Below are 27,147 nucleotides of genomic sequence, written 5' to 3' on the forward strand. Positions count from 1 at the left end.
GGCAGCAATGCAAACCGTGCAGCTGCTGTGGAGAACAGGATGCAGAGGCCTCAAAAGCTACAAATAGAGCTTCCATACATTGCGGGAACTTCACGGCTGGGTAAGTATCTGAAGAAAATGGAAACACTAAACCAAAAAGATACATGCACCTCGATGTGCACAGCAGCCAAGACACGGAAGCGACCCGAGTGTCCACCCACAGACGAAAGAGTAAGGAAGACGAGATACACAGGCGCGCGCACAGCGGGGTGTCAGCCACGAGGAAGGACGAAACCCTGCCCTTCGCAACAGCGCGGATGGGCCTAGAGGGCAGCACGCTCAGTGAAACAGGTCAGAGAAAGACACGCACGTACGACGTCACTAGCACGTGGAAGCTACAAAGGCAGACGAACGAACGCACACGACAAAATAGAAGCAGACTCACACACACAGAGAACAGCCTCGCGGTCACCAGCGGCGGAGGGGGCGGGGAGAGACATAGACCGCTGTGTATAAAATGGATAAGCGAGAAGAGCGTGCTGGGAAGCACAGGGAAGCACAACCGCTATTTCATAACACTTTACATGGACTATAACCGACAAAAATCCCAAGTCGCCATGTCACACTCCTGAGACCAGCACAGCCTTGTAAATCAACTACACTTCAGTTTCTCTTAAAAGCCACGAAATAACCCTGCAAAGTGGACTTACATTCCATCACGCCAAAATGCACATCTTAAGTACAAAATATCGAGGATTTCTCATGTTTAATATGAACCAGCATGAGCACCGTGATGACTGTGGGGGGAGGGCTCTCAGTAAAGAAAACATTCTACTTTCCAGTTCACACTCCTTGTGCGTGGCTAACTTAATACTCAGTATTCAGATCGTCTACAAAGAGCTTGCATTTGCCGTGAAAAGAATCACATCCCGTTCCTACAACAGATCGAGGAGAGGCTGGGGAAAGGACTGACGCTGAAAATCCAGTGCAAGGAGGCTGGCAGGTGCAGCCGGCAGGACCCCTTGTCCAGGTGCAGCAAGGGCTCCACAGCCTCCAGGCGGTGCCACAGCCACGGGCCGGGACCAGCGGGGTGTGACCCCAGCTCCCAGGAGCCCCCCGCCTCGCAGCCCAGAACCCACAGCACAAGCAGGACACACGTCACAGGGTCAGAGCATCAGGAAGCAGCAGGCGCGCAGCAGACGGCACAGAAGGAAGCGCTGCTCTGAAGCCTGGGAGCCTCAGTGACAAGCCACCCACATCTGCTCACACCACCTGCACTCAGTGCCTCGCTGTGGGACAGAGCCGTCCAAGTCGTCCACCGGTCGGGCTCACAGCCTTGCGCTAGAAACCTGGGACACGGAGCGGGGTCCTCACCAGCACTGCGACCCAGGTCACCACAAAGCCCAGGGGGCCCCCTGGAAGCGGAGGACGGAACCTAGGAGATGAGGTCTAACCACCTCTTTTGTGCTCAGTCTGGTTTCGCCCGTCTGCAGCGGCCGTGTGCACAGGCCTCGCACCCAACACAGGGGATGAGCTCCACCCCGCCTGGTGGGCCGCGTGCAGAGATGCCCTTCAGTCCGAGGTGCCCAGAGCAACGGGACTGCGCCAGCCCGGGGCCCCGCCCTCCCTCCGCACACGAGACCCGATGATGCAGCCCCAGCGGAGCACCTCTCCATTCGCTGATCAAATAAAACCTCCCTTGGCCTCTGAACTGAACCTGGTCTCGTTCTACACGGGGCAGGAGGAGGGCCCGACGGGGAAGGGAGGGAAGCACACGCAGCCTCGCTGCAGGCCGCCCAAGGGCCGGACACGGACTCAGGCACCAGAACATCAGAGCTCAGGCCAGGGTACATACCACCTGTCACTGCTCCTGCATTTGAAGGTCTTTTACCTTCTTGAAACTAGTCTTTGGTGAAAACAGTTACACTGTGGGAAGAAAAACTCTATGTCACTCCGAAAGATTAAAAGTTCTAAGCTTAAGAGACCTACATGTTGCAGTAAACACACACACACACACACACACACACACACACGCATTTCCTGGTCGCAAGTTAGCAACAAACCGAGTGTTTAATAAACTTTGTTTTTAACAGCTATTCCTCCAATTCTATGTCCACATTGGCTGTTTCACAACTGGGGACATAAAGTACATTTGGGTATTAAAATTCCAGAGAATAACGTGCTATTTACCTGCACACCGTGGACCCCTAGGAAAACACTCAGAGGATCACGTCTGCAGCCAGGTGCACAGGGCACCAGGCTCAGCTCCAGGACGGGGGCTGTGGGAGCGAGACGGGGCTGGCGTGCCCGGCCCTGGGCCTGTGTGGGGGGCGTTGGAGGGCGGTACTGCTGTAGTATCTGAAGTCCCCAAGGGCTGACGGGGACCGGACCCGGGCGAGGCAGTGAGGACACAGACGTGAGCCCGTCCCACCCAGAGGACAGGGTCAAGCGCAGCTGAGCAGGGACCAGCCAGGGGTCTGAGGAGGAGGTGGCACGCAGGCGGGGAGGCGGGCGCCGTCCAGGGCAGCCTCCCCTTCTGTCCTCACACTCCTCAGAGATGTCTCAGCACTGCCTGCCCCCACCCGGTGAGCCCACGTAAATCCTGAACCATCACCCTGCACTCTTCCTGGGCTGCTGCTGGGGGCCGGCCTCCTCCCCCTCGGCTCCCACGGGGGCCCCCACGCAGGACTCACCCTAACACAGTGGATCCTCAGAGTCAACAGTGAACATGGCAGGCTTCATTACCAACGAGCCGTCCCACAGCGCAGGGCGTGGGCCAGGGTGTGGTTTTACTGGGGCGTGAGTCCAGAACCCATCCGTCTCCCATCCCCGCCCGCTGATCCATCCAGCCACAAACCCCTAAGTGCTTTGTCAGAGGGTTCTGAGGTGCCACTGCTGCTGGTCAGGCCCAGGGGTTTACAGAACGGATAAAACCACACTCGCTAGTGGTCAGGCCGAAGAGAAAGAGTAAAGCAGGAAAGGGCGGGGGGGCTGTGAAACTGTATAGCGAGCGAGTAGGGCTGGGGGCCTGGACTCCCGGAGCAGAGGCGGGCCACTGCAGGAGCCCCGGGCAGCCTCAGGGAGGCAGGGGTTGGGAGGGGGGTGCAGCGCAGGGCTGGGGGCGGGGGCATGGGCAAGTGTAGGGCAGGAAGAGGTGGGGTGCGGGGACGGGTGGGGACCAACCAGGCAGAGGCCTGGAGAGCTACCAAGGACCCCAGCGTGTGCTCTGAGGGGTCCCCACGGGGCTCCCACTAGGAAGGCTGTTTTGGTCCCTGTGTTAAGAATAAAGGGTCAGAACCCAGGGTGGAGGAGGGTGGACACGTCTGCATTTACACAGAGAAGCCAAATCCACCTCGGAGAAACGCAGGATCCTGAAGCAGCAGGGACTCAAGGCTGTTGCACCGAAACTTCTCAGCCGTCACGCGGGTTCCCTCCCCGTCTCTGGGCCCGCCCCCACCCTGCTCACCTGAGGCCCCCAAACGTGCTGTATCTTCACACTCAGGGTCAGAGCAGGGCCGCGCTCCCAGAGGGCCATGCGGCCCGACCTCTGTCCTGGCCCTGGGCCCCACCCTTCCCCTCACTCACGGGGCTGTCACTGCCACTATCATCGGTCCAGGACCAAAGGCCGATCCCAGGCCGGGTACACAGTAAGCACTCAATGGGCGCTGCATCAGCTGCTGCCACTTGTGCAACCACGACGTGCTGGGCCCGGCCTCCCCACCGTCGGCGCCGCCCCTCACGCATTTGCCCCGAGCCCCCGGGGCCCCCCGCCCCCCAGGCTGGCCCACTCACCACGGGGCGGCCCGTACCCGGACGACCGGACCTGACTGTGGAAAACCAGGGGGTGGTCCTTCACGGCGCTCCGAGCAGCTAGGTAAGAATGCAAATAAAAGCAGCAGCGAATCTTTAATGTTGCTGCTGCCTTACGGACACAGGGTCCTAAAAACAGCGCAGTTCACCCCAGTGCGAAGAGCTCACGACCTATGGATTTAGGAGGTTTCAGACCTGACGCCTAACCAGCTGTACAGCAAACAGGTCAAGCCAAGGCCGTTCAAAGCGCAGGAAAACAACAAGAGCGTTTTCCTCGCTCCTAAATGGTCCTGGACCGCACTGTGTCTGACACTGTGTGTTTCAGATGCTCAGGGACTAAGACGCCAGCTCTCTCTGGCAGCGCTGGCCGGGAGCCCTCGAGGTGGTGCCACCGGCCTCAGGGAAGGTGGTGGTGGTGGAAGCGGGTCCACGAGGCAGGTCACTCCAAGGGCCGGTGACCGACGAGCCCTCCACGGACAAGCGCAGCAAGGATCTGGGACCCCCTCAAACGCCTCCTTCATGCTTTCACTTCTCATGTGACAGAGACGAGCGACCAGCCACCAGACGTGGTTTGATCAGCGCATCTTGCTGGCAGCGAAGCTTCTCTGCTTTTAACATACGGTACGTTCTTCACAGCACTGCTGAGTGATTACAACTCTGATCCCTCACGAGCTTACCAACAATGCTGACAAATCTCAAAAATGCTTTCAGACAAAGTAAAATTCTGCCTGAATTACTTATTTTTATGTACATTTAATACTTGATATTCAATATGAATATTCTTTACAATATTATAAAATACTTTTGAAAAAGGAATAAATACATGCTATTGAGTAATTCTAAAAAAATTTTTTAAGCAAAGAAATGCAGTTCTGTTTCTGGAACTATTTCCAACCTGGTAAGCTGAGCCCCAGCCCCACCTCGCAGGGCACTGGGGCCCCACAGACCCCCCAGCGGAAACCGGGCAACCTCTCCGCCTGAGCGGCAGGGAGGGGAGAAGCCTTCTCCGGAAAATCAGGCCGACGGGGAGATGCCTTCAGGATGAGGTAATAAGCTTAGCGACGGGCTAGAGCATCTGACCATGAGAAAGAGCTCAAATTACCAGAATCAAGTTCATAAGTGCATAGCTGCATGTTGTTTTAACACATTAAGTATTAAAAATAACCGGCCTTCATCACACATAACTTTTTCATTATTTCTATTATGCTTCTGTAAGTAAAAGAGATGCAAATTTTGAGATTACAGTATGACTACGAATTAGTCATTTTCACTCATTTTCTACATAAATATTTTCTAAATAACATATAAAAGTGTCACAAAAAGTCAGTGCTTTAAGATTTCACCACTCCCTGGACTCAGAGAAACCCTAATCTCTGTAATAACCCTTATTGTTTATACGACTGTCCGTACTGGAGCTTTTGTCCTAAAATCTGACTACCATTTAGTTGTGACGCATGTACAGTGTGCACACTCGCACAAAAACGTCCTCGCTAACTTGCCAAGGGAATGGATCTGTGCGTGACACTTCACACGTGACGGGATGTGGCGTGTCAGGACAAGATACCTCGAGATACAACACGGCCAGAGCCTCAACCAGGAAGGGGCAGAGACAACAACGGGGAAGTGGGTGAGGAGGACAGCAAGCCCCAGAGACCCCACCAGGATTTCCCAGTGTTTTCAACTCCTGTGAATCCTACCCAGTTCAGGGGAAGAAACATCGGCGCCCTCCCCACCACAAACACCGTGTGGAAACATGCGAGAGGCAGACAAGACGGGCGAAGGAAGATGCGCTGAACCTTCACTTCCACCCGCGGGGACCCGGGAGGCAGCAGGGCCGACCCACACGCCGGCAGCTCGGACGAGGGGCGGCCGTGCCCGTCTGGGTCCAAGTGCGTCACTCTCACCGGGCGGCCTCCCGCTCGCCTGCTCAGTGCGTCTCTCCTCCACGTGACCAGGATGCAGCAGAGAGGTGGGTGAGACGCGGGAGCTGCAGCGAGAACGCAGCGCTGACCCAGCAGAGCCGAGCTGCAGGCTGCGGACATGGCAGCGGCTCCTCCATGCAGATGTGGACACGCGGCGAGGACGTGAGGAAAACCATCCAGCTTACTCTTACCCTTCTAAGAAACGAAGCTATATTTTTAATAAAAGTGATGTTTTAGAATCAACAGTCTGTCCTGAAATAAAATGACGTTTCATGTGAAGATAAACTAGGAGGCGTTAGTTATGAACAAGGCGGGAGCAAGTGGTGCAGGAATTGCCTCGAGCAGGGCTGGGACAGCCGGGTCGACTCAACTGTACTCCCCTTCCTCAGAGAAGAGGAATCTGGGTTCTCCGGAGGGAACCTCCGCGGGGGACGGTACCTCGGCAGCACCGAGAGAGTCCTGCCCACGTCGCGGCGCCGCTGAGACCTCAGCAGGGCGGTGGGGTCGATCTCCACCAGGGCGACCTTCTTCCCAAACAGGGACGTGAGCAAGCAGAGGGCCTGTGGGACAAGCACACGTGCCTTGACCATGGCCGACCAGGAACAAGAGACAGGCCGCCGGGTGCCGCAGCGCTGCTCAGAGCTCCTGCTGGTGGAGCCATGGCCGCAGGGACCCCGCAAGTCACTGAGCCCCCACGCCAAGACCTCACTGAGGAAGCCGGTCACTGCACTGCCGTGGGGGGAGGGCCGGGGAAACCCAGGTCCAGAGGGACACGCATGGCGAGTCCACGTGCAGACGGTTCCCGACTGTCCTCACGACCATGGGCACCACTTGCCACAGTGCACGACCCAGCCACTCAGACCCTGAGGCTCCTGAAGTCTTTGTTTCCAGCAGAGAGAGAGACGTCAGTGTGTAAGGGGTGAGCATGGGAACACAGCACTCCCTGCCTGGTCCCCGAGTGCCCGGGCGCTGGGACATCAGGACAGGGTAGCAGGTCATGGTCCTGTGGAGGAGGAACCCCGGGGCAAGCCCACAGACACAGACACACAACGTGACAGGAAGGTGCTGGTGAGAGGACACAACCTGAAACCGGGAGACGCTCAGCTGGACCTTAAAGGACAGACCGGAGGGTCGCAGCTGAGCCGGCAGGAGGAGTGGGCGTCAGGTGCAGAAGCCAGCAGGGGCTGGAAGTCACATAAGCAGACAGATGACAAAGAAGGAGTGGCTCCCAGGGAGGGGAGGTGTGGCCCGGGCCACGCAGAGAGTCTGGCTCCACCCCAGAGCAGTTGGGAGCCCTTCGGGAGCACAGGGGAGCAGGCAGGCCCTTCAGGAGCGGCCACGGCCGCTGTGCACTCAGGGAACAGGGAAGGGGTCGGTCACCACTCTCGCACTCAGCGGCCAGCGGTGACAGAGCCTGAAGATGGACACAAGGACGGCAAGGAGACATGTCCACTCAACCTGATGAGGGGAGGCATCCGAGCACCTCGCCAAGGCCCCAGCGGAACACGGACAGAGCTGACTTGAGTCTGCAATGTGGCCAAGACCCAGGAGTGCTGGGGGTGGAGGGAGTGGTCCAGAGCCCGCACACCAAGAGACAGCAGACAAGACAAGGGCAGGGCAGTGCAGAGGTGACGGGGACCTGCTGAGTGCCGCGCTCGCTGGGGATCAGTGATCCTGTCCCCAAATTCAAATGACAGGCTTTCCCCACTAAAACTGTCACCCCCCCAACAACACACACACATTACAGTTACGAGAAATTTATACCAAAGGTTGTCTGAACTGAGGTCCTACCTTTGGAACGTAGAACAGCTTCCAGGTCAAAGCTCGCCAAGTTAACTATGAACAGGCCGGTCGCACTCCTGATCCACACGCAGTGGGCCTTCTCAGAACAAACTCTGATTTGTAAGAAAAAGAGAAAACACTGAAGGGTCTTCCTCCCCAGCCTCAGTTTCAGGGCAGAGCGTCCCCAGTCCTCCACGTGGGAGGGGCCGGTGGCCGTGACCTCGGGCGCCTTCGAGCCTCCTCTGCCAGAGCTGCAGCCACGGGCTCTGATCACCACACCCGCCAGGGAGCCCCGGGCGCCCCCATCCCGCGAAGACAAGCACTCAGATGGCCACAGACTGGCCAACCCAGCCTGTGTGTTCTGAGGCCCAGCCGGGCAGGCACACATCTGCTCTTTCTTCTGTTTTTCAGTCAACAAACCAGATGCTAATAAACCACCCGCACATCCCGTCCTGGGTACACCAGACCCAGACTCAGAGGGCCTCCCAGGTCACCACCAGGACACGAAGCCAAACACCGGCCTTGGCAGCCCCGCCCCCCATCCCCCGCTCCCCGGGCTGTTCCCAGGTCTCGTCCCAACACCAGCCGTGGGGAGGTCCCCGAGGCCCTCTGGTCAGCGCCAGCACAGGCCAGCGTCTCTCCCGTGCCCCTGCGGCGCAGACAGGCAGGGGTGCCCGTGCAGAAGCCCAGCCGCCTGGCGCAGCAGGCACGGCAGGGCTGCTGCTGTGCCAGCAGCCTCCTCAGGCCTCCCAGTCCAGCAGGACCGGAGGCCGGCCTTCAGTCGCTGCCAGAGCTCTCCGCGCCATGTGCAAGGCAGACGGGAAAGCAATCCCAGCACACTCGTTTAATCAGAGTTACGCAGTGGCTTCCTTACGCTACCGAATACTTTAAATATTTCTATCAAACACAGAGCATATAAAATTCTTTCGGGGTCAAGCGTAAACGTATGGTACATGGAAAGGTTTAAAATGAGTTATGATGACATTTACCCTTTGCCCTGTTACAGAGGTCAAGACCTGACTTGATTTGGGTGAAGAAAATGAAAAAAATCCCATTTCTTTGATTAAATAAACTAAAAACAATTGGCCAAGATTATCAGCCTTAAGACTTAAATGTGCGACCCTAGGAATGCTTATTCCTCCTCCAACAGACAAAAGGACCTCGCGTTTACTCTGATGGCTCTAGGAAGGCTCTCCCCGCGGGGCCAAGCCAGGGCACTCACAGCTCAGCACGGGCGCCAGACTCAGGGCGGGAAGTGCTGCTTCGGCCCTTCCTCCCCGTTCCGCCCCGCTGTGCAGGGAGGCCGACTCTCTTCCAGGACAGAATTGCCAACAATCTGAGACGTGACACTGAAGTGACGGGTCGGGGTCAAGGTGACAGCTGGCACGCTGGAGGAAGCACTCGTTGCCAGAGTAACTCAGATCACAAATCAGGAGAGACGCTTAGGCCTGTGCACTACGTGAAGTGCCAGGTCAGAAACAAAAGTGAGGCCCTGCATCACGGGGCCCGGGAGGAAGAGGGCCGGAGTTCCCAGCCAAGGCCCGCAGAGGCGGCTGAGGAAGAGCCGTCTGCTGGGAGCTTAACTGCGAATCCCGCAGGGGGCTCCAGGTTTACTTCGTGGTAACTGGGTATTTACACGAGAAATGATGAAAGCCAACGCAGAAGCATGAGGAAAAACAGGCCTACTGGAGAAAGGCCACTCTGGCCTACTTTAAAAAGAAAGAGCTTAAAGCCATTTAGCAAAAGGCCACAAACTGAACTAAAAGAAGCAAAGCCAATGATGAGAAGTTGGAGGCGGCAGAGCAGACACATTTGCTGTAACGGGAACGTGAAGGGCCTGCATTCGGCAGGAAAGAGGGTCACTGGCTGGATTAAAAAGTACAGCCAATGCTTTCTCCAGCAGTGCCAGCGCCTTCGGGGGCGGGAGGTGATGCCAGGGCACGTGGGGAGGGAGGGGCTGCGGCAGAGGGGATGGGTGGGGCTGGCCTGCAGGCTCAGCGTGCAGACCCTTGGCCCCGGGGCCCTGGCCGTGACACCACCCAGGAGGCCAGGCCGGGAACAGGGCACCCAGTTCACCAGGACAAACTTCACCCGCCCCTGCCAGCCCCTCTGGGGAGACCTGCCTGGTCCCAGGACCCGAGCTGCCTGCCTCCTCTCCCCCTGCCCTGCTGCTCCAGGAGGGTCTGCGGTGTCACCCGGCTGGCTGTGAGGCTGGGACCCAGCCCTCCTGCTGGAGACGCTCTTGTCTCCCTCCTCAGGTCCACGTGTGTCACACAGCGATAGTGGTGTCCTTCAACCAAACTGAAGATCCAAAGCTGCAGAAGTGAGACCCATGGACACATCCCCACCACGTGGCCCGGGTGGAAAAGCAGAGGCCGCAGAAAAGGGGGCCGGAGACGAGTCCGGGCGGCCTGCAGCCTGTCCCTCCCTCAGCGCCCCCATCATTTCCGCGTCCCCTCACCCTCGGGTCACCGGTGAGAGTGCAGGCAGCCCCAAGCCACAGTCTTCCACCAAACCCTCGTGCCCAGGGCCCCGGCCCAGGCTCCACGCACACCACCACGTGCACAGGCGACAAGCCCACCACGCGTAACAGCGGTCAACTTGGTCAAAAGGAGAACTACCTCAGCTTTCAGGCGTGCCCGTGATACCGGAACTCACAGTAAGGGCAGACGTGGTCCCGGGCATGTTCCTGGCACAGCTCCGAGAACCCTTGGAATTCCCTGATGAGAGGGACGTTCTGTTAACGAGGTGACGCTGGAAAGCCTGGGTCACTTGAGGGTGGGGTCAGTGAAATCACCAGTGACCTCATCCGTCCCGCCGGAGCAGCGAGGTCTCCGTTAAACCCCGAAGGGCCAGCTCGGGAGCTGCCAGGAGGTGGACACACCCTCCCCGGGAGGGCGGTGGGAACAGAGGCCCCCACGCTGGGGACCCCCAGGCCTCGCTCTCCATCTGGCCGCTCACCTGAGGACGAGGTCGCAGGAACCTCTGGCTGGGTGACCTGGGGACCTGTGGACCTCCGTCCTGCGGCTGGCGCTGGACGAGTGGGTGCCCTGGGCCCTCGGCCACCTCTGGCAGGTGGGGTCAGAACTGAGCTCGGCAGGGGGACCCTGCTGCTCCCTGTGGGGAAACCCCACGTGCGGTGACAGAAGCGTCACAGGTGACGTGCTCAGCGTCGGAGGGGCTCAGCACGGGAGGGGAGGTGGCCCACAGGAGGCTGACCCGGGCCACGTCCTGACACAACGCCCCTCCCAGACTACATCCACAGCAACTCTTACGGAACAGAACAGTGCCCGTGCGGCGTGACGTACACCTAAACCGCTCACCTAAGACCTGAGTTTTGAAAAAGATCGAGTATCTTCAAATGTCTCAAAATACAGAAAGCTGACAGTAGTGGTTGGACGAGCTTTCACAGAGGACCCAGCTTCTCTGCAGGCGAGGCCCCGGGGACACGGCCGCAGCAAAGAGCACAAAGTCCTCTTGACTCAGGGCGCACACCGCGCAGGTGTCCAGACTGGCCCCGAACGCTGCGGCCCTCACCTGGCCGTCCGCACAGCCGGTGACCGGCTGTCGGCTGCGCTGGTCCAGGAAGAGACCGAGCAGCGGGGAGGCTGTCGGACAGAACACTCAAGTGTTTAGCCCTAAAAGGACCTGATGCAGTTCTAACCCAGAATGATCAGTTTTTCTTCTTTCAGTCACGTCTGAGCTACTCCAAGTGAAGTTCTCCAGCAGGAAGCAGAAGCTGCGCGTGAAGGCGAGCTTGGAAAACCATGTGGGAGCTGCGCGTGGGGAGACAGTCTCCGTCCGGAGCGCCTGACAGAGCCCCCTCTGCCCCCGGGAGCCCGGTGCGGGCGCCCCAGCCCCTCCGAGTCACTGGCCCCACCAGGCACAGAGCACCCACAGCACGGTTCTCAGCAGAGGGAACAGTGAAGTTACGGGGTTAGTGGTGAAAACAGCAGTTAAATGAATGTGTTTTTTCTTACTTGCTGCCTAGGATGTCATTCCATTCAAAATTTATTCTGAATCTAAACTGTCAAGAAATTAAAGGGCGAACTGAGGTAACTGAGCGTCTGAAGCACCGCGTGTCCCAAATAAACTGCGACGGCACCACCGTCAGCTGTGCGCCAGCTTCCCGGGCCACCAGACAAACGCCACGTAATTACCTCAGGGGAGGGCTTCCAACGTAACCCCAAGAAGCACGCTCTGTCCGTGGGACCCAGAAGTGCATTCAGGTTGTTAAGACGTCATGTTCTACGCGTGGACAGGCCGTCTCAGGGAGAATGCTGACTCTGGAGAAGGTGACAGGAGTGCTGCTGGGTCCCGGGGTCTCTGCACACCCTTTATGCTGTATTTGCACGTTATTTCCACCAAGAGCTGCCTCGTGTCGAAGCTCTGCCCCCCTCCTCCACGCCCTCTGGAGCACACAGGTGCCCAGGAGCACAGGGACCCCAGTCCTCAAGGAGCTTGGCGGGGACCCCAAATGGAGCTCACGTGACGACAGACGCTGGGGGATGCGCCACCCCACGACGGCGTGGGCCCCATGGAGACCTGCCCCACGCTGCCCGGTGCTCAGCCCCCCTGTGACTACATCCTTTCACCGACAGGACAGTTTGAGCAAAGTAAGCAATTCCCTGAGAACACCATTTCTGCCGCCCGGCTCGGTCAGGGCGGCCCCTCCCCTCCCGCACCCACCGGGTCCACCGGGCAGAGGCCTCAGCGCCCAGCCTGCTTTCTGCGGGACAGCAGAGGGGGGCCGCACTTTCCTTAGGGCTCGCCACCACACTCTTCCCATTTTCTGAAACAGGCTCCGACTCCAAGCATAGGCTTGATTTTAAGTAAGCACTTCGAGAAGATTAACTGTTAAGTGAAGTGTCTCAACACACAGATGGGATGAAGCAGCTGTTCACAAGTGACACGCAGACCCCTCCGTCACAGCTTCAGTTCACAGAGTAATAAACGCACTAGGGGAACCCGGTTACCCAGAGCCTGTGGACAGAGAACACGCAAAAGCTCCAAGCTCCCTGTTGGCACTGATGAGCTGTGCGCCAGCGATCCACACGCTGGCCCCACACCTTTGGATGCTCCCGCTCTCCAGAAGAGGTAGAAATGCCGTCATTACTGCTACAGCTTGGGCCGACACTCCTACCCAGTTGCAGATGAGTGTGTGTGCATGGTCGTCCAAAGCAGAAAGTAAGTACATGAACGGTGAAAGTATAGAAACACAACAGAAGAGATCAGAATCCTGCGCACAGGAAGAAACATTTCCAGAAACAACCACCAAGGGGTTTGAGAGACTCTGGACGAGCCGAGGCTGGAGATGCTCGCGGCAGGCCGTCACCGCCCCCGGGGCAGCTGTGGAGGGGCCGCCATCTGCACCCCGCCCTCCCGCTTTCCAAACCCCAACTCTAACCCTCACAAGCCCTGCGGCGATGGGGCCACTGCTTCTGTTTCACAGACGGGAAACGGCGGGCACAGAGCGGCTCACCTGCCAGCCGCAGGTGACAGAGGGTGGAGCTGGGTCCAGAGCAGGGGACACGACCCGTTCCAGGTCGCTTTCACCAGGCAGAAATTTCACTGGGACGACAGAAGTGTTTTTACAACCTCTCTCCTGCAGATGCCCGTTAACTACCCTCAGCCTTCCTTCCGTTACTACCTACAACACCCTCAGCCCAGCAGCGAAGCGATAACCACAAAGATGAGCTTGCACTTTCAGTCAATTTCGTCTTAAGCCCGATTTAGTTCTGGCTGAGTCTTCCGACCCTGGGAGATGGCTGTTCTGCTGGGCCCCTAGGACACACCGCGGAGGTGAATTCAGGCCCCCCAAGGAGGGGGCTTCCAGGAGGAGGGTCCCGCCCCTGGCTCAGGCCTGCTGGGAACGCTGGGTCTCCAGAGGGTGTCGCGAGCGCCCCGACCCCACCCGCGGGCCCCCACCCCACCCAAACACCAGGCTCCGGGGCAGGCCGACACCCAGCCGGCTCGGGAGGGGCACCGGCATCTACGAGGAGCGAACACAAGCCCGAGGCCGGCACGCTGGGTCCCAGCGCCGTCGGCAGCTCTGTGGGGTCTTCGACGGTCTAGCACCCATTCTCACGCCCTGAAGCTTCGGTCTTCGGACACGGAGATGATGCGGTGTGTCTGCCAAGGACAAAACTCGCCCGCGGTCCCTGGGCCCCGGTGCCCCTCCAGCGCAGCCAGTTTGGACCGGCTCTGGGAGACACGGTGAAGGAAGATGGGTCACTGAACGTTCTGGTGATCATTAGTACTAAGCAGTGTGTGAATCTCACAGAAAATAGTCTCTTTTAATACAATTCTACTTTTACACGATCCCCTGTTCCAAATCTGAAACAATCTGCATGTCAACCCGAAGCTAAAATCCAGGGCCTGAGCCTGGGCGATGTCAGGGGACCGGACCTGACCCAGGCCAAGCCCACAATCCACAGCCGCTGCCGCCTGCTTGCAGAGGGGCCCCGCTCCGCGCGCCTGCCCCTCCCTCCAGACATCCCCTTCAGCACCCGCTACTGACAAGACACAGCACCCCTTTCACGAGGGAACATGAAGCCGCCGCACCCTGTGTGGGACGCTGAGCGCACCCTGCCCGTCCTCGGGCACAGTCGGGGGAGCAGGTGCAGCTCCGCAGTGGAGCGCAGGCGGAGCACGCGCGGAGTCCTGGGCTCAACCCCAGCACCTCCCTTAACAGCAACCAAAACAAATTTTTTTACTAAATAAATAATCTGGTATCATCTTATTTTTTAAAAATAAGGTAATTGAAAATAAAAGGCAAGATTGTAAGCGTGTGGGAGCAGGAGTGTTACGAACATAACACGTTTCTACTCCCTCCAATTTCTGTGAAACAAAACAAGTCTATTTTCATCCTGAAAAATACTTGGTTTCCTTTCAACATGTTATGACTATATTTCATACAGTTAAAAAGTGCCCTCATCAAAAGGGGTTCAGGATTCACTTAGAGCCTTTCAGAACACGCTGCACAGCTGTCCGCCTGTGCCTCCTGTTAAGAGTACGTGAAGTCACCCCGTCCTCATGGGCCCATTAAATGACCTTCCCGGTGGACCTCCCGGCACGTACGGCCCACCTGCCGCACAGGCCACCCACCAGCCGGGAACAAGCCGCTGGCCCGCTTTCATCGTCACAGACTTGAGTGAGGCTGGGAGCCCACACAGGACCTTCCCTTTTCTGTCTTCCTTCCAACACTGCGGTGGGACGCGTCCGCCTCGTGTTTGCTCTGGTTTTTCCCCGGACATGAAGGTGGTGAGTTCTTTAGGTTTGAGGGGTGACCCAGTGCTAATCCAGTTAACTATCAAAAGCTGTCTGTCTGCACAGAACCTTTCACCTAACCCCAACACCTCTCTGCGGAAGGCTCCCAGCCCCTCCCAGCCCATGATCCCACCGCAGGACCTCACGGACCACCTTAACCTCTTCTTACACATGCACCTCAATTTCACAATTTGGGCAAAAAAAGTCTGAAGGCAGAATGTACACTCTGTACCCAAACTGCCCAGCACAGCGCCAGTTAGTCATCAGTTAAGATTCTGCACCTAACATCCTTCCTAACCTAGACTCACTGAAGTGGACACGGCAGGAAAGTGCCTCGCAGGCAAACAGCTTGTCAGCCGTGTCCGTATGGCAGACGGGAGACACGCCGCGTCCGTCTGGCAGACGGGAGACACGCCGCGACACCAGCCTGGGACGCCCGCCTCCAAAGTACGTCTCAAACGGAGCCTGAACTCTGAGACCACGGCCCCTCCAAACCCTGACGCCTGGGCCACTCAGACAGGTGACAGTACCCACTCCACAGTCACACACAAGGTTTAAAAATTGCAGAACCTGGACAAGGCGACACATTCACTGAAACTAGTCCCAGCTACAAATTAAGGCAGAAAAGTCCAATTTTTGATGGAAAGCGAATTTCAGCAGAAGAGATAAACAAAAGCACTGCGCCGTCCGGGCCTGGGGGAGACCGCCAGTCAGGCGCCCATCAGGGAGACACACGTTTCACGGACAAGTGTGTTTAAGGTCATCCCTGGGACCCAGGCTTCAGGCAAGGGTCTCATGATCTCATAAAAGAACAGGATCTGATTACAACGCTTCCCAACTGCAAAATAAACAAACGTTTTCCCTCGTTTCCCCTAACATCTTCACAAAAGTAAGCCCCGTTGAAACCATGAGAATGAGGCAGGCGGGCCCCAGCGCCCGGCCATCAGCTTTGCGGCCACGGGGCTCAACAGGCGTGGGTCTCACCTCGGTGTCCAGCGTGAGGACTTTACTTCCAGCACACACGGCAGCCAGGCGGTCATCGGGACTAAACCTTAAACACCGCACCTTTCCCAAAAGGGTACCCAGGACAGCCCCTCGAGGAAGGAGCCCTGGAGGGAGTCCAGCGGTTAGTGTCAGGCCAGCAGAGGCTCTCGGCGACAGCACGACCCTCCAGTAACATCACGAACACTGATGGCACAACCCTCCACTTACTCTGAGACCACGTGCAGAGTGATAGTGAGCACTGATGTGACCTGGGCTCTTTGAGCAAAAACACTGACAATAAAAGTTCTGGAAAGATGTGGAACCCAGGGACAGTCTGTAGGACCGTGTCCTCGCGGACTGTGGGTCTTGGGAGTGCACACGCCTGGGTCCCTCCTGCGCCTGCATCCACTATCGCTCCAGGCCCGGCCGTGTGACCTGCTCTGGCCCGTGTCAAGCAGGCAGAGGGACAGAGCGCCCATCTGAGTCGCGGCCTCCGGGCTTGTCCGCTGCAGGGAGGGGTCTCCAGGCTGGCCTCAGCTTCAAGTGGGGCCACTCACCACCGTGCCCGCCAGGGCCTGGCCTGAGACTCCAGGCTGCTTGTCGGGACCAAGATTATACAGACAGGACACGTGCACGTATCATCCTGATGTCTACCCTGGAGGGTGGCCACGTGGATTGCTCCATCAGCACCCAGCAAGTGCGGGCACTCCCCCCAACGCATCTCCAGGCACCAGGAGGCAATCCTGGAGCCAGAGAGAGAAAGCTGGCCTTTGAGGAAAATCTGCATGTGGGGTACAGCGGGCAGGAGGCACTCAGATACCAGTCACCTAAATAAACCATGTCTGTCGAACACTAGGAGGTGCTGAGCACTACGAGAAGTCAAAGAAGGGGTTGGGCGCTGCTGGCGGTCAGAAAGGGCCCACAGCAAAGGGGCCCCGTGAGCAGAGGCTGCACGTGACGCTCAGACCGGCAGCAAGTGCTCGGGCCCCAGGCTTGTAGTGGGACCGGCAGCCTGTCGGCTCCAGGTCTGCAGGAGGCAGGAAGACAATGGAGTCTGGAGCAGAGACTCCCTAATCAGGCCCTGATTTTTAAGGGACGTGGCTGCGGGGGCTGAGGGCAGGCTGCAGCAGGCAGTCAGGTGAGCACGACAGTCCAGGGGACACAGCCTGGCGGCTCGAAACTGCGTGGCTGCAGGGAGGGGAGAAGTGTTCACACTGACACGTGTGTGTGTGTGCTATGAGCACGCATGCACGTACACACGGGTATATGTGTTACTGCAGTGCATGTGTATAGGGACTGTGCGCGCACACGTGCACTATCACGTGTGTGCTGCGTGTGCACCACGCGTGCGTGTGCTACATGTGAATGTTGTCTGTGTGCACGTGATACATGCGTGTGGGCGTCAGTGCTCACACACCGATGCTGGAGTCATCATACTACAAAGTAAACAAAAGTGAGGAATAAACTGTCACACATCCTGTTGCCCAAAGACCGCCCGACTCTGAGTGGCTACAAACTCAGCGTAACTGCACAGAAGTCAGATTCCTTAATGCGGCCCACACCTTTCTCTTTTTCAACTTTTTACATCGAGGTATAGTTGATGCACACCGTTACGTCAGTGTCAGGTGGCCAACACAGTGGTTCACGACTTTTAAAAGTTGTACTCCATTTACAGCTATCATAAAACACTGGTTAATCCCCCACGTCGTGCGCACGCGCTTGCTGCATCCCTGCTTCATACGTGCTAGCTTGCACCTGTTACCCCTTAACCCGCCTCCTTCTCCCCACTGGTAGCCACGAGTTTGTTCTCTACGCGTGAGTCTGTTTCTGTTTTGTCGTCTTCACTGCTTTGCTTTACTTTTAGATTCCGCATAAAAACACTGTCACACAGCATTTGTCCTTCTCTGGCTTACTTCCCTGCGCACATCCCCCAGGCCCATCCATACTGTTGCAGGTGGCAGCATTTCAGTCTTCTTTGTGGCCGAGTAGTACTGCACTGCACGCATGTACCACAGCTTCTTTACCCAGTCATCTGCTGATGGCATTCGGGCCGCTTCCGTACCTTGGCACTTACAAGCAGTGCTGCTGTGAACATTAGGGTGCATGCACCTTTCTGAATTAGTGGTTTCTTGGGGGGGCCGGGATATACACCCAGGGGCGGGATAGCTGGATCGCATGGGAGCTCTAGTTCCAGTTCTTCGAGGAACCTCCGTACTGTCCTCCACAGTGGCTGCACCAGTTTACATCCCCGCCGGCAGTGCGAGAGGGCTCCCTTTTCTCCACAGCCTCGCCAGCATTTGCCACTTCTGTTCTATTTCATGACAGCCGTTCCCACAGGGCGAGGTGCTCTCACTGTGGTTTCAATTGGCCTTTCCCTGATGACTAACAACGTTGAACATCTCTTCAGGTGCCTGTTGACCATCTGCATGTCTTTTTTGGAAAAACGTCTATTCAGTTCTTTTGCCCATTTTTTAATTGGGTTATTTGGTTTTTTGATGTGGAGTTGTATGAGCTGTTCATGTACTTCGGATATTAACCCTTTGTTGCTCGTATCACTTGCAAAATCTTCTCTCATTCAGTAGGTTGTCTTTTTGTCTTGTTGATGGCTCCCTTTGCTTTGGAAGAGACTTTAAGTTTAATTAGGACTCATTTGTTTATGTTGTTTCGTTGTTTCGTTTTGTTTCGCCTTAAGATGTAAATTCTCCCAAATGCTGCTATGCTTGTGTTAAAGAACGTTCTGTGCTTTACTGTAAGAGTTTCATGGTCTCCGGTCTTACATTTAGGCATTTAATCCATTTTGAGTTTATTTTTGTACACAGTGTTAGGGAATGTTCTAATTTCATTCTTTTATATGTAGCTGTCCAGTTTTCCCAGCACCACTTATTAAAGAGACTGTCTTTTCTCCATTGTGTATTCTTGCCTTCTTTGTTGTAGATTAAGTGATCGTAAGTACATAGGTTTATTTCTGGATTTTCTATCCAGTTCCATTGATCTATGCATCTTTGTGCCAGTACCATACTGTTTTGTTTCTGTAGCTTTGTAGTATAGCCTGAAGTCAGGGAGGGTGATTGCCCCAGCTCCATTCTTCTTTCTCAAGATTGTTTCAGCTTTTTGGAGTCTTCTGTGTTTCCACACAAATTTTACCATTATTTGTTCCAGCTCTCTGACCCACCTGACTTCTGACTTCATCTGATGAAACCCCCCTGACCTCCCCTGACATGCATTCCTTCTCCTCAAACAGCAGCCCCTCCCCAGCCTCCCTGGCCTCTGCAGCGTACACAGCCCTGAGCATGTCCTGCCCGCGTCCCTGCCTGCCTGGTGCTTCTTTACTCCACCATGCTTCCCACAAGTGCCAACTTGTTCATGTGTTTCTGGTCTGTCTCCCACTCCAAGCTGTAAGTTCACCACTACCTCTGTAAGGAGAGAATATTTCAACTCACCTACCTCTTTTCAGAGTTCCACAAAAATCACAGATTTCAAAATAAAACAATCTTAGGATTAAAACCAATGAGCTGATGACATCACCTCCACACAGAACAGGTCACTGGATATGCAAGGATGTGCAGTGGATCTGCAGTGGACATGCAGTGGGTGTGCAGCAGATGTGCAGTGGATGTGCAGATCTACAGTGCAGTGCAGTAGATGTACAGTGGATTACAGTGGATCTACTGGATGTGCAATGGATGTGCAGTGGATCTGCAGTGGACGTGCAGCAGATCGCCAATGGATCTGCAGTGGATGTGCTGTGTATCTGCAGTGGATCTGCAGTCAATGTGCAGTGGATCCACAGTTGATGTGCAGTAGATCTGAAGTGGATTGCTGTGGATCTGAAGTAGATGTGCAGTGATGTGCAGTAGATCAGTGGATGTGCTGTGGATCTGCAGTGGATCTACAGTGGATGTGAAGTGGATCTACAGTGGATGAGCAATGGATGTGCAGTGGATCTGCAATGGATCTGCAGTGTATTGCAGTAGATCTGCAGTGTATGTGCTGTGGATCTGCAGTAGATGCGCAGTGGATTGCAGTGGATCTGCAGTGTATGTGCAGTGTATTGCAGTAGATCTACAGTAGATGTGCACTGGATCTGCAGTGGATGTGCAGGATGTTTCTCACACAGAGCATCCAGCTTAGACATCTGGTTTCAAGATTTAAGGAGTCAAAAATGATCCCCAATCTCCTTACGTTAACAACTATATTTAAGAGTGAGTCATTCCCTTTGTACATTTTTCAGTGTCTTTTAAACTTCCATTTACTTTCAAGTACTTTCTCTCTGCATTCATCCAGGTTCCACAGGATAACATAATCTTGCGATGCAGAACAGATGAGACGTGGATTTGCCATATTCCCAAATGCCACAGCAGTAATTGGCTGATGGTGTCCTTTTAGGATCAGAAGCTGAAGAAATTAACAAAAACCAAAAGTATCACAGTTTAGAGATAACATTTAAAGAAAGAAAGAACATAACAACATAGCCTCAGTCGTAGGAAGTCAAAGGGATTGAGTTTTTCAAACACATTTATTTCATATATTCATTTCTACTTCACCTGGTGAAACTCCTGTTCACGTTCCACTCAACCACTTCCACAGGTGACCCATCTCACCGCGACTCAGCACCACGCACAGCACATGCTAGTAATGGTGCAGACTCCCTCTTCCCGTCCTTCACTGTTACTAATTAGACAAATGCATATCACATCCCCACAACATGCCAGAAGAGGTAACCGCTGTGCCGAGCACTGAAGGATGAGGAAAATGACAAGGGTCTGACAGGAGGAGGTCCCTGGCAAGGCAGAACATGTCTAAGAAGCTGCTGGTAACAAGGTAAAGCCAGGGGAGGTTGGGCCAGGGCACGGACACCTACGCTACGACAGCTACACAAGAGCCTGGACAGAGCACAAGGAAATCAGATGCCAGCAAAGGATGTGCAAACAGGAGTGCAGTAACCAGACGTGCTTTTCCAGAGCATAAACTTCTGCAAGTTTAGAAGAGATCAGAATGGGGGGCGTGGTCAAAAGAAGAATACAGCAAAGGAGACACAGTGAAGGCAGAAGGAAGGACAGAAGCCAAGGTCACCAGCACTGAAGGCTGAGATCCTGGGTGAACTCAGCACACGGACGAGAGGAAACACCGAGGGTGGGACAGGGTCCGGATGGGCTGGGCTGTTGTCCGATGGGCTGAGGGTCTCAGGCCGCCCCTCGGTGGACAGCTCCACATCCAGCCCTGGCTCAGCTGCACCAGCCCCCTGATGAGAGTGAGCAGAGAAGCTGGACGACTGTTTAAGACATCAGCGAGCAGAGAAGGAGATGAAGAACTAAGATCAGGGGAGAAGAAAATGGAGAGAAAGGGGCCTGGCTCCGGGGCCTCATCTCTTGCAAAGACTCCACCAGAGGCAGCTCCAGACAAGTCCAGTAAAGCATTCGAGAAGCTGAGACATTTATGAGGCTGGGGCACAAAATGGTTGATTAAGTGCATCCTTCTCAAGGCATAAACAGAAGTATCTTATTGGGAGAAAAGCAGAGAATTCTGTCGCATTACAAAGTACTTCTGAGACGAGACTCCACAGCCTTCAGGTCGAGATTCCGTACGCTTTCCTCCTTTAAAACCCTATAAGTGGACTTTAATAACTTTCTGCTTTAAGAAAAAGATACAGCTGCCTAAGGTGGGAGGGAGGGACATGTCACCAAACAGCTAAGGCTTAGAGTAGGAGCCCAAAAGACCAGACCCAGGGAGGGAAAGTGAACTGGAAACAGAAGAGACCCCTGCACCAGACCACCTGAGTGTCCTCTCAGCCCTGACTGGGCAGGGGTCACCTGGGATCGCTGGTGCCCACAGCCCACCAGCCATCAGAAGCACACATAAATTCTCTCTGGAAGAAGCTAAGATCATACAGAGCCTCAAACTCGCTGTCCATCTTTTTCATATATAATGTCTGGTAATCAGTCAAAAATAATCAGATATTCAAGGAGACAAGACCATTCCATCAAAAACCAAGAAAAATAAAAAGTGATGGAAAACACCCACATGCCACTCAGATGGCCTTGAAACCAAGCCAGAACTGAATCAGATGTCAAAACCACTAGACAAGGACATTTAAACAGTCATTACAACTTCATTCCATATGTTCAAAAAGTTAAATAGAGGCACAGAATATATATATACATACATTTTTTAAGACACAATTCTAACTTCAAGAGATGAAAACTAAAATAAAAGATGAGAAACACACTGAGTAGGATTAAAAATAAACCAGACATTACAGAAAAAGCAATAGATGACCTGCCTAGGCTTGTGTCTAGCAGAGAACATGAGTCAATCCCTAAAGATCCTCGAAACAGAAAGCACCAGGCCATGGCGGGCCCTGACAATTCTACTAGGCATTTAAGGAGGAAATAATACCAGTTCTCCAAAACCTCCTCCAAAGAATAGAAGAAACAGGAGGAAACATGGTTTTTCAGAAAAAAAAAGAGGGAATCCTTCCTTATTCGTGTTTTGAGACCAGCATTACCCAAATACCAAAACCAGACAAAGACATTATAACATTATGGACCAATATCTCTCATGAACATAGATGCCAAAATTCTCAACAAAATATTTAAAATACATCAAATCAAGCCAAGGTATAAAAAGAATTACACACTATGACCAAGTGGGATTTATTCCAGGCATGCAAGACTGGTTCAACATTCAAAACACCAACTAACCCACCATATCAACAGGCTAAAGAAGAAAAATCACATGAAAATATCAACACATGGAGAAAAAGTATTTTAAAAATCCAACAGAAATTCATGATAAAAACTCTCCATATATTAGTCTCTCAGCTTAATAAAGAATATCTACAAAATATCAAAAACTAGCATTTAACTAATTAATTAATGTTTAGCTAGTATTTAATTATGAGAAACCAGAAGTTTCCCACTAAGATTGGAAAGATAATGATGTCCCCTTTCACCACTCCTTTTAACTCGTACTGAAAGTTTTAGCTAATGCAATAACACAAGAAAAGAAAATAAAGGTATAGTGTCTGAGAAGGAAGAAGTAAAACTGTGTTTGTTCACAGATGTTCACATGATTGTCTATGCAGAAAACCCAAACGAATCAACAAACAACCCCTGCAACTAAGCAATTATAGCAAAGTTGCAGAATACAGAGTTAAGGTACACAGTTCTGTTGCTTTCCTACACACTAGCAATAAACAAGTGGAATTTGAAATTTAAAACACAATAGCATATACATTAGCAAAATGTATCGTAATATGAAATACTCAGGTAAAAACTGAACAGAATATGTATAAGATCACTATGAGGAAAACTACAACTCTGTTGAAAGAAACCAAAGAACTACATGAATGGGGAGATATACCATGTTCATGGATATGAAGACTCAATGTTGTCAAGATGTCAGTTCTTCCCAACTTGAGCCACAGATTCAACACAATCCCAGTGAAAATCAAAAAACTGGTTCTCAAGTTTACATGGAGAGGCAACGAACTCAGAACAGCCACACACTATTGTAAAGTAACAAAGTTGGACAACTGACATACTTGACTTTCAGGCTTCCTCTAAGGCTACACTAGCCAAGACTATGTGATGCTGGCAAAAGCACAAACAGATCAGTGGGAGAGAACAGAGAGCCAGCAACAGTCAACTGACATTTGACAAAGAAGCAAAGGCAACACGGTGGAAAAACCACACCCTTCTAAATGGTAACAGAGGAGAAAATCTAGACGACTTGGCAAGGACTTTTTAGATAAGACACCAAAGACGTGATCCACCAACGGAAGAACTGATAAGCTGGGGTCACGAAAATTAAACATTTCTGCCCATGAAAGATACTGTCAAGAGAATAAAAAGACAAACCACAGATTGGGAGAAAGTATTTGTAAAAGACACATTCGACAAAGTACCATTATCCGAAATATACAGAGAACTCTTAAGACACGACAAGAAAATAAGCAACCCAAGCAAAAAATGGACCAGAGATCCTTGACCGACACCTCTCCGAAGAAGACGTGCAGAAGGCGAGTTAGCATGTGAAAAGCACGTTAGTATGCAAATGCAAATTAAAGCAGCAATAAGATGCCGCCACACACTTATCAGAATGGCAGAAGTCTGGAACACTGACGCCACCAAACACGGGAGGGTGTGGAGCAAGAGGAACTCTCATACTTTACCGGTGGGAATGCAAAATGGGTGGCCAGTTTAGAAGACAGTAGCAGTTTCCTATAACCCTAAACATACTCTTACTATGCAATTCAGCAGTCCTGCTCCCTGGTATTTACCCGAAGATTTGACAATTCACATTCACATAAAAACCTGTGCTTGCATGTTTATAGCAGCTTTATTCATAATTGCTAAAACTTGAAAGCAACTAAGATGTCCTTCAGTAGGTGAATGAATAAACAAACTGTGGTCCATCCAGACCACAGAACATTATTCAGCTCTAAAAAGAAATGGGTTATCAAGCCATGAAAAGACATGGAGAAACCTTAAATGCATACTACTAAAGAAAGAAGCCAATCTGAAAAGGTTACACACTGTATGATTCCAACATATGACATTCTGGAAAAGGCAAAACTATGGAGACAGTCAAAGATCAGTGGTTGCCAGGTTGGGGGTGGGGAGGGATGGACAGGCAGAGCAGAGAGAACACTAGGGAGAGCAAACGTTCAGCGTGACACTATGCTGGGGGGCAGGGGACATCGCGGTTTGCCTCTGCTCAAACCCACAGAACATACACCACCAACGGTAAGCCCTAGGTAAACTATGGACTCTGGGTGAAAACAACGTCGGTGCAGGTTTGTCAGGTGTAACAAACGCTATCAGGGATGCTGGGCATGGGGGAGGGGATGCATGTGGGGGGAAGCACACGGGAAAGTCTCTATTTTCTCCCTAATTTCGCTGTGAACCGAAAGCTGCTCTTAAAAAACAGTACAGTCTTAAAATACAAAAAGTGAGTAAAAAGGAAAAGTGCAGCCAAAACCCCAGAGTGAGAACTATTACGAGGCATAAAGAACGTCCCTCCGCTATGTTAGGGGACCCAATTCATCAAGAAGACACAAAGACACTAAACGTTTACATGCTTAACAGAGCTTCAAAGCGCACGAAGCAAAACTGAGAGAAGAGGCACACTCACATTTAGAGTCAGATCTCGACACGCCTTTCTCAGCAGCTGACAGAACAAGTGGTCAAAGACGCAACACTGAAAGAGCACTGTCAACCAACCGACCTGACTGCCGCTTACAGAACAAAGGACGTGCAAATATTCACAGCAGCTCTGTTTATAACAGTCAAAAGTGAAAATAATCTAAATGTCCACCAGCAGGAGAATGGATAAACAAATCATGTTAAATCCATACAATGGAACACTACTCAATAATTTTAAAAAACCAACTGTTGATACATGCAACAATGTAGATAAATCTCAAAATAATTATTCTGAATGAAAGAAGCCAGAGAAAAAGGGTAAAACCTGTCTGATTCCATTTACATAAAACTCTAGAAAATGCAAGCTAATATGAAACTTTTACTTAGAATACGTAAAGAACTTCAAATTAACAGGAAAAAGATAATTCAACAGAAAAATGGCCAGAGACTGAGCACATATAACACAAAAGAGACCTCCAAATGTCCTATAAATGTGCACAAAGGTGTGAAGCCTCATTAGTCACCAGGGAACTGAAAATTCTAATTAAGTGGTACTACACCCACCAGAGGGGTGACAATAAAAGGACCAAGTACAGGTGAGGACACAGATCAACAGGGTCCTCACACAGCATCTGAGGAAGTGCAGATCCATACAACAGCTTTGGAAGTCTCGGCATTACCTTTTGAACTAAACACATGTGTTCCGTTCCCTAGGACTCAGCAATTGTACACACTGTGAATGAAGAGACATATAAGAGAACGTGGTGATCAAAACAGAAACAAACCAAATCTCCAATAATATCTAAGAATGGATGAAGTGTGGCCCAGTCGTACGGTGGAATACTATGCAGTTGTGAAAAGGGACCACGGGGGTGCATCCCATGAACATAATGGGGAATAAAAGAAGCCAGCAAAAAAGCAGGTGTACCACGTGCTGCCAACTAGACAACGTTCAAACAGGGGCAAACTGGCCGTCGGTGCTAGAGGTGAGGGCTGCGTCGCCTCGGGGGAGAAGGGAGCAGGCCGACAGGAGGCACACCTGCGTGCACTTAACATCTGGGACGCGTCTTCCGAAGTCTTTATACTCAATGAAAAGTGGGAGAGATGAAGCCGAGACCTGAATGTGGGCTCAACTCATCAAGTTGTGTTGAAGAAACACATAAACACCTCTCTCAGCTCAGTGGGAAAAAGTCAAAATAGAGATTTCCCTTGAGCGATGACGCAGTGAGTGCCACTATAACCAAAAGTTAAAGAAATTTTCAAGACAAATACAGTTTGGGCTTATATCCTGTACTTACCAGTTTCAAACTCCTGAGCCCCAAAATGAAGATAAAAATTGTCCCAACACCAAAAAGACTGATAGAAATTATTTTTCTATTTCTTACAATAAAACCTGTTTTTAAGGTTATTCAGACAATTAAATTCGCATGAAATAGGCTTCAGAAAGAAAACTGATGTCTATTAAACTATATCAGTTTGATGTTAAAGATTCTGCAATAAACACAATAAACTTCCTTAAATGTAAAAAAATAAACAAAAATTCAATTTGTCTTGACTGTATTAAGATAAACCTTTTCTTCTCATATTCTTCCTCGAGAAGAAATTTTAAATAATTTAAAATTCTTTAAATTTTATTTTTAAATAAAGTGACTCCAGAGAGTTTTCTTTTTTTTTAATTTTCTAAAACTCAAAACTGAGTATGTTCTTGTTTCATTGGCATTTTCTCCCATAGTTGGCAGCTGAATCCACAAGGGGCAACACCACCCAAACCGCATCAGAGAAGCAGAGCAGTGCCAGCGAGACTCTGAGGCCCAACAGAAAAACCCACGGAGCTTTGTAAACACCTGGTGGGACGGGCCCTCCGTGCTCCAGATGCAAAGTGCATTTCCACCCAAAGGGAAAGCACGGTGCCGCCTGCAGCAAGCAAGCTGGACGCGGGACGCGGGCGCCCTGGAGTCCACCAGGGATTCCTCCACCACGATACCGCCCAGGGGCCATCGTTACCGGAGATCTCTCCTGGTTCCTCCACCTTCAACCGGAAAACGCAAAGTACCTACACGGCGACTGTGGGTAACAGTTATTTACTCGTGACCACCAGTACAGTCACGCCCACTACTCACCCCTCCCCACTCCCCAGAAAAAGCAGCAGAAATCACTGAAAACCCTGGGGGCTCCCCACCAAGACTGCTCGCTGCTCCCACGGACTCAGGCTCAGCAGTCTTGTTCCAGCCCCACTGCTCAGATGTGGGCGCCTG

At 52.7% G+C, this 27,147-nt stretch overlaps 1 protein-coding gene across 1 annotated transcript in view; it reads right to left on the reverse strand.

The window, feature by feature from the left end:
• WDR27 (WD repeat domain 27) overlaps positions 1-26,886 on the reverse strand; it is a gene marked incomplete at its 5' end in the record, with an annotated part of 181,339 nt that extends 154,453 nt beyond the window's left edge. Inside the window, 12 exon segments of the mRNA XM_072965942.1 lie at positions 3,772-3,849; positions 6,019-6,440; positions 6,509-6,590; positions 7,503-7,606; positions 9,712-9,736; positions 9,739-9,808; positions 11,031-11,101; positions 12,976-13,004; positions 13,582-13,712; positions 15,747-15,871; positions 20,000-20,141; positions 26,737-26,886. Coding sequence (XP_072822043.1) covers positions 3,772-3,849; positions 6,019-6,440; positions 6,509-6,590; positions 7,503-7,606; positions 9,712-9,736; positions 9,739-9,808; positions 11,031-11,101; positions 12,976-13,004; positions 13,582-13,712; positions 15,747-15,871; positions 20,000-20,141; positions 26,737-26,886 — 1,429 coding nt within the window.
• Between the last annotated feature and the right edge of the window lie 261 nt (positions 26,887-27,147).

The sequence above is a fragment of the Vicugna pacos genome, chromosome 8, assembly GCF_048564905.1.
Source record: "Vicugna pacos chromosome 8, VicPac4, whole genome shotgun sequence".
Classification (NCBI taxonomy): Eukaryota; Metazoa; Chordata; class Mammalia; order Artiodactyla; family Camelidae; genus Vicugna; species Vicugna pacos.